Source organism: Onychomys torridus, chromosome 18, assembly GCF_903995425.1.
Source record: "Onychomys torridus chromosome 18, mOncTor1.1, whole genome shotgun sequence".
NCBI classification, from domain to species: Eukaryota; Metazoa; Chordata; class Mammalia; order Rodentia; family Cricetidae; genus Onychomys; species Onychomys torridus.
Window position 1 is genome coordinate 16,083,384 of NC_050460.1, and position 14,411 is coordinate 16,097,794.

The 14,411-nt window shown below is 42.1% G+C and overlaps 1 protein-coding gene across 1 annotated transcript; it reads left to right on the plus strand.

Moving 5' to 3' along the window:
• The first annotated feature begins 5,323 nt into the window (after positions 1-5,323).
• Positions 5,324-8,250, plus strand: Il17a (interleukin 17A). The gene is made up of 3 exons (XM_036167205.1): positions 5,324-5,407; positions 6,428-6,636; positions 8,013-8,250. Exons 1-3 carry the CDS (start codon positions 5,381-5,383, stop codon positions 8,248-8,250), a joined length of 474 nt encoding a protein of 157 aa, XP_036023098.1. The 5' UTR covers positions 5,324-5,380.
• Positions 8,251-14,411: the final 6,161 nt, after the last annotated feature.

Below are 14,411 nucleotides of genomic sequence, written 5' to 3' on the forward strand. Positions count from 1 at the left end.
GCTGGGACCCAATCTTAGGAATGTCTGAAGCCAAAAACATGTCCTTAACCAGTGCAATATTCAGAATCTTTTATAAGTGCCAAATTTTTATTCCAAAAATCACTGCTAAAGAAAGTAAGGTGCTTGTTAACATCTTCCTTTCTGGTAACATATCTGAGTGCATTTCTCTTCTCTTCGGATTCCAGGAAGCTCAAAGATGTACAGATACGTTGCCTTTGTGGACTGTGCCTTTGCATTTCTCTTCCAGATTCGGACTTTTGATTCTGTTTCTACATTCAACAATTTTATTACTTGAGTTTTTTGTAACGTGTCATCTTAAATCTCCCAAAAGATTCTGAAACACAGAAATTAAAACTCAAGGTATTAATTTTACCATCTTTCCAGTTCTCTGACCTGCTCCCTCACCACAGCATCCTTGATATTATTTAAAGAGCAAAATACCTATAAATAATATTTTCCAAGTTGATGTGCTATATCTTTCTTTTTTAAATATTTTCTGTGGTTGCCTACATTAAATTAACTGCAAAATTGCTGAAAATAAAGATAATCAAACCACAGTGTGTGGTTTAGTTTACTTACTTAATTTTAGACTATACTTTTCAGTGACATCCGTTTAGACTTGAAAAGCCAGGCAGTTGCTGACCTTGATTCTTGGGGTATCAAATGAAGTCAGCATTACCAAAGTGGAGGCCCCAGTCCAACAATTTGCATGCACCTGCTAACACAAAGGTATCTAATTCTAAGTGTACTTGGTTGAAAAGAAAATGGAAAGTTTTCTGACCCACTTTAAACCAATGTTTCAGTAAAAGACCAGTGAGAAACTTACCTAGAGAGGAGCCTTAGTTTCCATGAGGTTCATACTCATTACTCAGAGGAGAAACTGACAAGCTTGGAGGGTCTGCTTGATTGGATTTTGAAGTAGAGACTGGGGAAACAGATTGTGGTCATTTTGAAATGACGTGACATGACACATCTTCTTTCTCTTACTCAGCTTCCAGGCATTATTCTTGGGGCTTTAGGGCTGGCAAAGAGGATGTGCTACCATTATCCAAGTGATAGAATCACTGTGTACTGTTTAGAGCTTGCTAAGGGCACTGGTTTTACATGGGTAATGTAATGGATACTAAATGATTTTTAGCCACATAGGTTAGGTTTGATCTTTTGAGCTATCCAGTCCTAAGATCTTAATTCTATCAAATAAAAACAACGAGATCAATATTTGGTAAGGGAACTGTCAAAGACCAATAGTGAAGAAAAAAAAAAAAAACTAAGTATGCAGAAGCACCTCTCACAGCTGATCTCCATCAGGGAAGAAGATCTATCTACAGTGAAGAATGATTAATGGTGGAAAAAACAGAATCTGAATAGAAGAAGGGGCTTCTGGGACTGGAGAGATGGCTTAGTCAATAAGTACCTGCCATGCAAATATGAATAACTGAGTTTGGAGCTTTAGCATCTATATAAAACTGAGTCTTTATAACCCTAGCTAGAGGAAGTAGTAGGAATGAGGAAGAAGGCAGAGGGATCCCTAGAGCTCTCTGGCCAGTCAGTCTGTAAGCACCAGCATCTCTGCCTCAAAAGAAAAAGTTAGGAGCAATCTAAGAAGACTCTTAACACACACCTCAGGCCTCTACACACACACACACACACACACACACACACACACACACACACACCCCTTATACATCCACATGCTAACATTCAAACACACAGCCCATGCACCAGCCTACTCAATTAAAGCAGCCATTTTATTAATTGTGATCAATTCACTGTGTGACATGAAGAAGGCACTTTCTTCCACCAGGGATTCCAGAAAAACCTGGTACCCATTCCTGGGGCTTCCCATCCCAGCATTGTTCCAGAGCAGTCCTCAGAAGCACAACTATGGTTAAAACTGAGACAAAATGTAAATCCTAGCTTGATCAATTCCACAAAGCCATCCATGTGGTCAATATCACAGATACACTCTGCTCTTACCATCATGTCTTTCCTTTAAGTGTTCCTGGTTCAGGTGTGGCATCTTAATAGTGGAAGCCCCTACATTTAGGACCCAAGAACATTTTTTCCAGGATTGTGTTCTCTCTCTGTTACACAAAATCAATGGAAAAGGAGCCTTATACAGTGGTGTACACAGCTTTAAACCTAACAGCACCCACCTGCTCAAACAGCCATTGTCTATGTAAATTAGGATGTACGTTAACCACTTAAACTTGTGAAATCCCTCCTTGATACAGACCAGTATGGTTGTTGTTTTTCCTGAAAAGGGCTACAGAATACAAATTACTGAAACAATAGTTTCTCAATGGTAACCTTACCATCTGAGAAAGAGACAAAAATTGGTTTTTGCTTTATAGTTTTAGCACTGTCTTAATTTTTCACCACAAAGAGATAAAAGCTATTCTATCCTGTTTACAAAAGTAAGAATTTTCCCTTACCCTTTGTACTATTCTCTGTTATAGATAGAAAATAATACCGTTTAATGGCCTAATAATTTCAAGACACCAACAAGCATCTCTTCCCTTCAAACACCACTTGACTGCTAGCAGGTGCCTGTTGCATACCCTCCCACACTCAGCCCTGGTCCCTGCAACTCATAGCTCACCAACATCATAGCTGCTGTTTTGTCCTCAGAGAAGCAAGACTGATCAACTTGAAGACAACCTCTGATCAAAATCATCACTCCTAATTGACTGCTGTTTTTATCCATTACTATTTTCTTCCTGCAAAAAGTCAACCACCATCAACAATTGAGACAAACCCTCATTTTACAAAGCAAAACATCAAGCCTTTGAAAAGACAAAATAAGTTTTTAGAAGGCAGAGCCATAGTGAAAGTGAAGATACCGAACCCTCTGGTGTTCCCAGCACACTAACTCTCACTCTGGTATTCTTTCAGATCCAGTTCTGAGGGAACAGCAAGCACAGAACCCCATACTTTTGTGTGCATCCTCTGTGTTCCCAACTGCTCCTCCAAGGAGTTCTTCTCAAAGCCAGGCACAACTGGCTCCAATCACTATGTCTAAATAACACTATCATAAAAACTGATATTGCTTCTCCAACTTCCCTTTATTTTATGGCAAGGGTTGTCATCGCAATGGCCAGTACATAGGCTGGGTTTCACTAGCACAGGACACTGGAGTGGGAGGACGGTTTAGAGCTTCCCCTTCACCATCAACCAATGGAATTAGCAGCAAGTATATTCTTCCTCCTCCAGCTCATCCTTGCCAGATAGCAACAAGAAGGAATGTCCACTCTATGGAGTCCAGCATAGGCTACAATACTGTCACACTATTTTCAAGGGGATCAGGTTTTGGAGCCCAGGGATGAGACAACCAATAGTGTCTTAGAATGCATCTGAGTTCTAGAAAGAAACAAGATCCTAAAATTTCTGACATAATGTTTCATATTGTCAGTCAATAAAAAAGCTCACTTACTATTTACTAAATCCTATGCAAAGATTAACAAAACAGCTACCCCTGTTCAGGTAGCTCAATCTAGCAAGGAAGTCAGGAAGCAAACAATACACAGTTTAAGAGGAACATGCAGCTACTTATTGAAAAGAAAGTAATCCATGAAGACCTGTGTTATGTAAAAGGTTATATTATATATAATGAAACTTATAGAAATTAATGACACATTAGCCTTAAAGCCTTACAGTGCAATCCAAAACCAGAAATACGCATGTCTACAGCATACTTTTCAAAGGTGAATTCAGTGCAGTATCCAATGAAACCAAAGACAAGAGAGGGGGGTATAATGTAGCAATGTGGTAGGATGTTCATTCCAGTGACGTTATTCCTAGCTAGAAGGAATATGTAAACAGGATCCTATAAGACAATCAATATACTTGGAAAACGACATTGCCAAGGCTATACTTTAACAAAAGGTGTATAAGTTGTAGAAGAAGGACAGATAGAAAACCAGGACCCCATGAACCCTAACATGGATCATGGTAAGAGTGAGGCTAGAAGGGAAGTTTGTCCAAACTGCAATCCTAACTCAAGGGCTAAGGAGTTCATGTGTCTCCTTCAGGAGGGAAGAGAACGAGAGAAAAAAGCACAAAGATGTGCAATGAGCATCCTTTCAAGGGCATTAGAAGTGTCCGAGTAGCAAAGTTGGTCCAAACAGGGAAAACTCTGAGTTGTGGAATAGCAGAAGGCCTGGAGAGAGGAGAAAGATGTGAGAGCTGCTGCCAAGTGCTGAGACCAGCATGATCACAGATGGAATCCAGCAATCCTACTGGATGTTCCATCTACTGAACAGGAGCTACTGGTTTGTCTCATGTTTGTGCTAAATGTGAGACAGAGGCTGGAGAGCTAAGAAGCTGGGGGACACGGCTCACCTCATTACAGGCAGAGGCAGAGAAAATTGACATGGAGATGACATCTATGTCTAATGACCCAATGACCCCTATATTCACGATCTTGTCCTCATCCTCTATTCCTGAAGAGAAACTCTTCTCAAGGTCCTGAAGAAAAAGCTCATCTCACTGAGAGGAGAGAGGATGAGAGCTCTTTCCTTCTTTCCTTCCCATCCCTCTTTTGTGTTACTAGTCTTGACTCCCCAGTGCCTCAGTTTCTCCATTGTCTTTCTTCAGTCTCCATCTCTGTTTTGAATATCTTTTTTACTTTGTCTAATCAGCCCCTTATTCTTTTATCTCTGTTCCCTCCTCCTAAAAGAAAGGCATGAGACTAAACCACAAGGCAGCAAGTATTAACAAGTCTCTTGATAACATTTAGCAGCCATGTCTTCACTAGTAAACCTCATGTCTCCAGCTACTTCCTAAGAACTGACTGGACTTGGTGATTATTTGTTGCACAGAAGGGACATCCAAGAAAAGCAGTTGCTATACTCAGTTAAATAAAATGCATTCCATCATTATGAATTTTTTTTATTTTATTTGTCTGTTTATATGGCAAGACCTTGAGTGTTTTCTGGGATGTTCTCTGACCAGGGAATCTGGTAGGAAAAGGAGAAAGATCAAGTCAAATTACTCTCAAGCTTCGATTTCCTCACAAACCAAATAAGATGGAGTACATCTCTGCAGCAGCTTCAAATATGTCCATATACACATGATGCTGGACCATAGAAAAGCACCTCTACTCAGCTCCCAGCAAGTGACGCTTCCTCGCACAGTGAACTAATGCCCTTTCCATTTACCTTTGAGACAGATGGTGCCCTGCTCGTCATAAGAGGGTGTCTGTCTGACCTCGTTTGAGGATGGAACCTTTACCCAAATGGTGTCACCCCAACCCACTCTCAACGTAAGTGACCACAGAAGGCGCAAAACCCTATAAAAAAGAGAGAAGGGAGCGCTACGCTCCATCCACCTCACACCAAGCACAAGCGCATCCAGCGCCAGCTGATCAGAACCAGCAACCATGAGTCCCGGGAGAACTCCATCTGTGGTGAGTGCTGCACTAACGTACAAGGCTCTTGTTGATTGAAACCAGGTCATGTTGCTGCACATGCTGTGAAACGCTGGACTCCTAACTGTGGAGGTCCATGAATCTGTGTATGTAGAACTAGAAATGAAACCTTTGGTAGATTCCTAAATCATTGCAGAGCATTTTCAAGAACTGATAAGCATCAGTCAGTAAGATGAGGTTAAAACTGAAAGACAGTTGTGATGGCACTAACCCACATAGAACTGTCACATGGTGCTGTGCAGTGAGAAAGAGTGTCTGTCAAAAGTTCTATTCTTGCAGATTTGAAAGCTTTGGAAGCAAGTATTGTTTCCATTGTTTTATACCGAAGTCTTAGTACATTGAAACCATTTGGTTCTAATTAGATACATGTATAACTCTGTTTCCGAATAAAGCTTTATATTTTTTAAATACTTCACTTCAAAAATATATCCTGAAATTGGATTCTCATAATAGAATCAATGCACGCAAAGTTTAGAACAACCAGAAAATATACCTATGAAGACATTGGGAGATTCAGTTTTTATCTGTAGGGCAGCCAGTGAGCAAAGACTGTTTCTAAGTCTAACATGAATGCTGACATCACATAGGATTTCTACAATCCTCTCCTTCAAGGTGCATGTGTGTGCAAACCCTGGTGCAGAAGGACATTTCCTCTTGGAAAATCAAAGTCATTTTTTGTCCTGTTGCCTCATCATGAGCCAGCAGGCTGACGAGATGTCTTGACATTTTTTCTACAACCACTGCTGTCTAAAGCACAGCATGCCTGGCCTCAGTCACAAGAGGGATGTATAAAATGGATTAAAAATAAAAGAAGTTCTATGCTTTGAGGATGATTTTGGTCATCTTAAGAATTTTTTAATTTCAAGTGTTTTAAATTGTAGTATAGATCTTTCCAGACCATAGTATGTTTTCTATAGTTAGCTATATATGCATCATAATGAATTTGTCAGCAAAATCATACTCTAATCCAGTCCCCCATCATTCTGTTTTCCCTTTCAGTCTCTGCTGCTGTTGCTGCTAAGCCTGGAGGCTGGAGTGAAGGCAGGGATACCTAGCCCACAAAGTTCAGGATGTCCAAACACTGAGGGCAAGAACTTCCTCCAGAATGTGAAGGTCAACCTGAAAGTCCTTGACTCTCTTAGCCCTAAAGTGAATTCCAGAAGGCCCTCAGACTACCTCAACCGATCCACTTCGCCCTGGACTCTCCAGTACGTAAGGACTCCAAACAAAAAAAAATCTGTGTTTTTCTACTCTCTGATTCATCACACATGCCCTGAGATGATTTCTTACGTTCCCTCTCAGAATCATCGGGGACCTAGAAGGACCACTATGCTAAGCAATGGTTCTCCAAGTTTCCTTCTATAGACTTCTTGGCTAGAGCAGGGGACACTTCACCCTAACGTATTAGAGTTGTAACTAATGCCAAAAATCAACCTAAATTAATAACTGATTCTAGCACATGTGACAGCTACTTTATTTTTGACTTTTTTGAAATCTGGACACTTACCCCAGAGCATGCCTGCATTTTCTCTATCACCACAGATTAATAACCATGATTCTAGCATTTATGAGTGCTCAAGTCAATAGTTGACTTTTTGGAAATCAGAACATTTATCATACAGCACTATGTTTCCTCTACCAACACTACAACTGAGGAGGCTTGGTGAAAGTCATTAAAAATTAATTAGGTATTTCCGTGCCTGTCCTCAAGAAGACATGGAAAGTCAAAACTTGCATCCTGGTAGAGGAAGTAATATATTGAGTATTTCTTCTTCTTTATACTAGACATGCCTTCGGCATATAGTGCTTCGACCCCATAAAGGCATCAGTACAAAAGTACTTTGATCATTTGAGTTTATATGAATAAGTTTCAATGGCAAGTAACCCTTAGATTCACTCATCTATAGGATTTCTTCTTTTCCTCTTTTCCCAGAGCTAAGGATAGTTCAATCAATCAATTCAAAAGTCTAAGTGAACTACTTATTCAGAACTTATAAGGTGACAGGGGAGAGTTTATATAAAAAAGGGCCAAAGGGTCTTTGTTTTCAGCTTTTCACGTAAACTTTGGGCTCCATCTCATGAAGTGTTCTCAAAAAGAATTCTGGCACATTCCCTCTTTCAAAGGCCAGTTTCACCAAGTCAGACAAACAGCCACCTGAGTACTTGATGATTCATCCTTTAATCTCTTCCCATAAGTCAAATGTACCCTAAAATGTATCTTTTATGTTGCATCAGTCTTCCCGGTGGTCTTTAGCTTATTTTGTTTATCTTTCAGGACGTTCTTTTAAAATACCTCATGAACTTTAAGATCCAAGTTTGTATGGCTGGGAGTACAGTTCAGTGACAGAACCAGTGTCTGTCTTGTGGGAGACGCTGGGTTTGACCCTTATCACTGGAAAAGAGGAAGGAGATGAGGAAGGGGGAAGGAAGGGGTGGAAGAGAGAGAACCCAGATTTTCAAACAACCCAAAGTTCTTCAAAGTAACGGTAGCGATTTTGCAGTGCTCTTCTTCCCTTTCCCCGTTCTTGCTTTTCCTTCCGCTGACCCAGAATTCACTTTCCTCCTGGCTTCTGTCCCCCTACAGCCGCAACGAGGACCCTAATCGATACCCTCCCGTGATCTGGGAGGCACAGTGCCGCCACCAGCGCTGTGTCAATGCTGAGGGAAAGCTGGACCACCACATGAACTCTGTTCTCATCCAGCAAGAGATCCTGGTCCTGCGGAGGGAGCCTGAGAACTGCCCCCTCACCTTCCGGGTGGAGAAGATGCTGGTGGGTGTGGGCTGCACCTGCGTTTCCTCCATTGTCCGCCACGTGGCCTGAGGCTGACCGCAGTCAGGAGCAGCTGCAATGCAGACCCTAAGAAACGCCCACGTTTCTCAGCGAACTCACTTGTATTCTTAAAGCAGTTCATGCAATTGGTCCTCAGCAAGTAATACTGATTCAGAGGTGGAGTCAAAATATTCTGCTCCTCCTTGAGGATAGGGTTTAAGTGGGATGCTATTTGCTTCTTGTTTGCTTTAAATGGCTGACTTTTAATTATTTATGTATTTAATATGTCCTGAGATAACTCTGGGGCATAAGTTATTTTAATGAATTAGCTACATTTCTTTCTGAAGAAGATAAAATTTCAGGCTCAGAAGTTTTATTATTTAACAGGTAAAACCTATATTTATATGAGTTATTTATGGATCTATTTATTTTTCTTATGTCTTTAAAGAAATGATAAAGCATATGATTATCAGATCTGCATAGGAATTGAATTTTTTTTAACTATTTGTGTACTGAAGAGTCCCTCCTATGAATGGAGTGAAAACCAAACCTAGTTTTATGTTTATTAACTTGTTTTTAAACTGTTGAAATGTCAAAAGTATTGGTCAATTTAACTCCCTGGTCTGTTAAAACCTTGTAACAATCTCACTGTAATAATAAATTTTTGGGAAGAAAATTTCTTTCCTTATTCTTTCTTATTAAAAGTGGATGGTTGGGTGGGGGCTGGAGAGATAGATCAGTGGCTGAAAGTACCTTCTGTATAATCATGAGGACCTGAGTTCAGGTCCCAGAAGCCACGTAACACACAGGTAATGCCAGCTCCAACGAGGATTGAAACAGGAGAATCCCTGGGCTTGCTGCCTCCAACATAAGTGAGAAAACATAATCCCAGGTTTTGGGAGGGACCCTGCCCTAAAGAAACAAGACAGAGAGTGATAAGGGGGCTATCTGATACTCTCTTCTGGCTTCTGCCTGCTTGTACAGGCGCGCGCGTGCGCACACACACACACACACACACACACACACACACACACACACACACAGATGTGCGTGCATGAATGCACACACATGCTCACAAATATAAAAATAAATAACTCTTCCCTCCAAAAAGTATAATCAGCCCTCATGTGCATAGGTTCTACAACCTTGGATTTAATCGTTTGAGGATCAAGAATGTAGCTAGAATGTGCAAGGCACCTTTCCTGGATAAGTGTAGCTACTGCCCCTCATCAAAGAAATCTCTCTTCACAGCAAATGGAGACTGTCACAGAAAGCTATATCTGGAAACAATGCCGAGATCATCAACAGATTATGGGATGCCCAGGCCCAGTGGATACATCCACAGCAGAGCTCCTGCATCTGTGGCTCAGGGAATATAATGGAAGAGGGATGGAAACATTGTAAGAGCCCGGTGCTGGAAAGGTGACTGGAATTGGGGGTACTTGTAGGTGAGGGGGATGTGGAGACCTAGTGCAGTGGAAACTCCCTGGAATATTTGAGGGTGACTCTAGTGAAGACTCCTGGTGATGGGGAGTATGGAGCCTGAACCAGCCATCTTCTGTAACTTGGCAAGGCTTTCAGCAGTGGGCCTGGACATCAGCACAGCCACAAAACTTTTAATTTATAATCTGTCCTGCCTCCAAGATGTGCTAGGGCAATGGTGGCACAGAACATGTAGGAGTGGCCAACCAATGACTGGTCCAAATTGAGGCCCATGCCACAAGAGGGAGCCCATGCTTGACACTGTCTGGAGGGCCAGGAAACAAAAGCTAAACATCCCAGAAATCCAGGACAGAACCAAACATGACTGGGGGGAAAATCAGTAAAATGACTACTAATAATATTTTTGCTATATTCATAGATTGGTTCCTGCCCAATTAATTGTTAACAGGGAGGCATCATCCAGCAACTGATGGGAGCAGATGCAGAGACCCATAGCCAAATACTAGATGGAGCCAGGGGAAGCCCACAGAAGGGAGGAGGAAGGATTGCAGGAGCCAGAGAGGACACCAGGAGAACATGGCTCCCAGAATCAACTAAGCAGGGTTCACAGGGGCTCACAGAGCCTGAAGTGACAATCACAGAGCCTGTACGGGTCTGAGCTAGGTCCTCTGCATATACATTATGTATATATGCATATATGTTATGGTTGTATAGCTGGGTGTTCTTGTGGGACTCCTAACAGTAGAAATGGAGGGAGGTCTCTTGGGACCCCTTTCATCCTGGTAGGTTATCTCATCCAGCCTTGATATGAAGGATTGTGCCTAGTCTTATTGTAATTGTTATGCCATTTTCAGCTGATATTCCTGGGAGGGCCTTTTTTTTTTTTTTTTAAGGGAAGTGCAGGAATGGATCTAGGGGAGAGGAGGGTTGGGGAAAGGACTGGGAAGAATGGAGGGAAGGGAAGCATCATTCGGGATGCATACTGGCTGGTCATGTGTGTCAACTTGACCCAAGCTAGAGTCATCAGAGAAGAAGAAGCCTCAGTTGAGACTATGCCTCCATGAGATCCACCTGTAAGGCATTTTTCCAATTAGTGATCAATGGTGGAGGGCCCAGCCTATCGTTGGTGGTGGTCCTGGGTTCTAGAAGAAAGCAGGCTGAGTAAGCCAGGGGAAGCAAGCCAGTAATCAGCTTCCCCTCCGTGGCCTCTGCATCAGTTCCTGCCTCCAGGTTCCAGCCCTGCTTGACTTCCTGTTCTGACTTCCAAAGATGGGCTATGATCTGGAAGTGTAAACCAAATAAGCCCTTTCCTCCCTAACTTGATTTTTTTTTTTTTTTTTTTTTTTTTTGGTCATGGTGTTCTGTCACAGCCATAGAAACCCTAACTAAAACAGGATGTAATGTATGAGAGAAGACTGAAAGGGGGAAAAAAAGATTGTTACAGGCCAGAATATCAGAAAGTCTGCTGTGAAGCAGTCTCTCCAGGAAATGCTGCATAAACAAGACCAGAACAATGGCAATATCGATGGATATATTAACATGGAAGGGGGAAATTTCATGCGGTCATACCCTTAGACAAAGAACTATCAGCAACCATTGACTTCTGGAAAAAGGAGAATTAGCCTCTCTTAGAGATGAGCCCCTCATTAGTTGTCTAATGCAGAGTGGTCAGCCCTGAAACCATATGCATACCAACAACAAAAAATGGACTCAGCAGGTTGTATTTATACATATTTGTGCATACGCATACATATATTTGCATATAGCAAAAATAAAGCAAAGGAGACTGTTAACTTGAGAGTGGGGTGTGTGGAAGAGTGTAGTTAGAGTTTTCCTGCCTGGCCCAGTCAGGACAAATCTCTCTCATTCCGCCAGTCCCACAGTCGCTCAGACCCGACCAAGAAAGCACACAGAAACTTACATTGTTTACAAACTGTATGGCCGTGGCAGGCTTCTTGTTATCTACTTCTTCTATCTTAAATTAACCCATTTCTGTTAGTCTATACTTTGCCACATGGCTTGTGGCTTACCAGTGTCTTTATATGTTGCTTTTCATGGCGGTGGCTGGCTGTGTCTCTCTCCAGTCTTCTACTTCCCAGAATTCTCTTCTCTCTTGTCCCGCCTATACTTCCTGCCTGGCCACTGGCCAATCAGAACTTTATTTACACAGAGCGATATCCACAGCAGAAGAGTTCCAAGGAAGGATAGCTGGGAGGTTCTTGAGGATTAAAGGGAGGAAAGTGATAGAATTCTATTTGTATCAAAAACATTTTTTTTAAATGTAATATGTTTTTCTACCACGCCAATTATAAATGAATAACAGAAATTTGGAATCACACAAGTATGGGTTTCAATCCTGGCTTTCCTTACTTGCTGATCCACGAGCAATATTTCTAAGCCTCTTTTGCCTCCTCATGCATAAAATAAAAAATAACAAGAGTGAAAAATAAGCATGTAGTTAGGTGTCTGATCGGTGTCAATACAGAACGCATGCTGTCTTCCTCATTTTCATGAGGCTCACCTTCTGTGAGATGCTGTAAGATGACTCACAGCACATGGAAGGATGCAGGAAGGTTACATGCAAAGGCCACTATTTTATGCGAGGAGTTGAGCGTCTGCAGACTTTGATATGGGAAAGGGACTGTCCTGTTACTCATCCTCAAGCACACTGAAGGGCCTTTGAACTTCAGCCACCTCATCTCTCCTCTATTTGGGGAAATACAAAGCTGTGCCTCAGAGAAACAACCCAAGTCCACATTCTCAACTTCACATGCCTTCAAGACAACAGAGAACAAGGCTCTTCTATTATTAGACAATGGGACAACCCGGGGCATTCTACAATAAATTAAGCAACAATAACAGTAACCCTGGGAATGGCACATGATTACTGAAGATCAAAGGGGAAAAGTTAAAAACTTCCCCAAACTATAACCTGATATTTGACTTAAAAGAGGAAATTCTGCAAGGAGACTCTGTCTTTGGAATAGGAGTCCTTCCTCTGATGACCAAGCCTACCGGAGATCAGTAAGGAACAGATTTCCCTCTCAGAGGTACAGTTCCCAGATCTGGCCTCTGTCTCTCATCCAATGCACCCAAGCACCCAGAAGGGAAGTGGTGGGGCACAGCCAGCTTCAAGTATAAGAGATGTTCAACACAAGCAAAATAAAAACTGAGTCATATTTACGTGCCGGTTGGTTTCAAGCTTTGAATCATAGCCATTACCAGACCCCATGCCCCAACTTATCATCATGCCCAGTTTGGGGAGCCCCATGGGAAGTTCTCCAGCCATTCCCACAGCCTCCCTGCTTTTTCTTTTAATTTATTTGTTTGTTTGGAACAAAGTACTCTTATCTTCTGGTTTATTTCACGCCGCTTGCTGCATAGTTAAATGCCCTAAGCGTAATGAAGTTCTTACGGAGCCTCTCGGCTGTTGTTGAATTCACTGTGCTTTGGGACCCCTACTCTCTCTCCCTACTGTTCCTATTATTCACAGCCTTCCTTCCCCAGACTACCTTGACCCTGCTTTGTAATGAAAGCATGTGATGGAGGAAACAGAATGAGAGACAAGAGCAGGACACTGATGTGCCAGCCCCTTCGAGGGCACTCCCACAAGTCTTACTTCCCTCTACCAGATCTCATCTGTTAAAGGCTCCACCTCCTCCCAATGACTGAAGGCTCGGCCCCAAACCCCTACCATGTGGGCCCTCCGGGAACATGTGCCCAAACGATAGCTTGCCTGGTTTTGTTCATGCTCGCTTCCACACTTCAAGCTTTGTGCTTTGCATGCTGCAACAAAACTCTTCCCTCCATATTCACGAGGACCTCACATTCTTAGCATCCATGTTTCATGCCTTTTGCTACCTTGAGCAAGACACTGTGAGGAGACAGGAAGTGATTAGAACATAGGTGGACCCAGACAACAAAGACTGCTTACTGATGCATGTATCTCAGAGTCTCCATGATGGAGGAAGCTTTGACGAAAGGAAGTCAAGAGTTGCCTTCGCTGGCTGTGTAACCTGGTTATTCTTCATTGAAGCAAACTCAAATGTCCAACTTCAGTTCACATCCTTTCTCAGCTATGATGGCACTTATCCACAGAACATGGGTCCAATGTGATAGGGAACAGTCACTGTATTTTTTTAAGTGACATCAAGCATTTATTTGGGGGGCGGGGGAACATGGGTAAAGTCAACGATGAGTAATGGTGTGCCTATCTTCAAAGAAACTGCATTCTATGGAAATAAGGGGCAGAAGGATAGAAAATAACCATAAAGGAAGAGCACTTGTTGCTCTTACAGAGGACCAGAATTAAGTTCCCAGCACCCCTGTCCAGCAGCTCACCACTGCCTGTACCTTCATCTCTAGGGGATCCAACACCCTCTTCTAGCCTCTAAGAGTACCTACATTCACATGCACAAATCCACACACAAACACACACCTAAAAAGAAAATAATTTTAAAGAAAGAAATAATTGAAGTTCTGCAGAAAATCATAGGCTAAATAACTGAGGTGGTTTTGTCCTTGCATATTATAAGTATCAAAGACTTTTAGAAGATGTTACTACATATGAAATGGAAAAAGAGAAAAGAAAAGAGACAGAGAGAATAAACATGTGTTTTCCTGTTTAACTGCAAAGCCACCCTTCAAAAAACTTATTTAGCTTTATCTTATGTGAATTGGTGTGAAGATGTTGGATTCCCTGGACCTAGACTTGTAGATAGTTGTGAGCTGCCATGTGAGTGGGTAGAAATTGAATCTAGGTCCTCCAG

Excerpts from the sequence above, each read along its gene's own strand:
- Il17a (XM_036167205.1), top strand. The coding sequence starts at position 5,381 with ATGAGTCCCGGGAGAACTCCATCTGTG. Across the intron at positions 5,408-6,427 it reads CCGGGAGAACTCCATCTGTG|TCTCTGCTGCTGTTGCTGCT; the intron begins GTGAGTGCTGCA and ends TTTCCCTTTCAG. Across the intron at positions 6,637-8,012 it reads ACTTCGCCCTGGACTCTCCA|CCGCAACGAGGACCCTAATC; the intron begins GTACGTAAGGAC and ends GTCCCCCTACAG.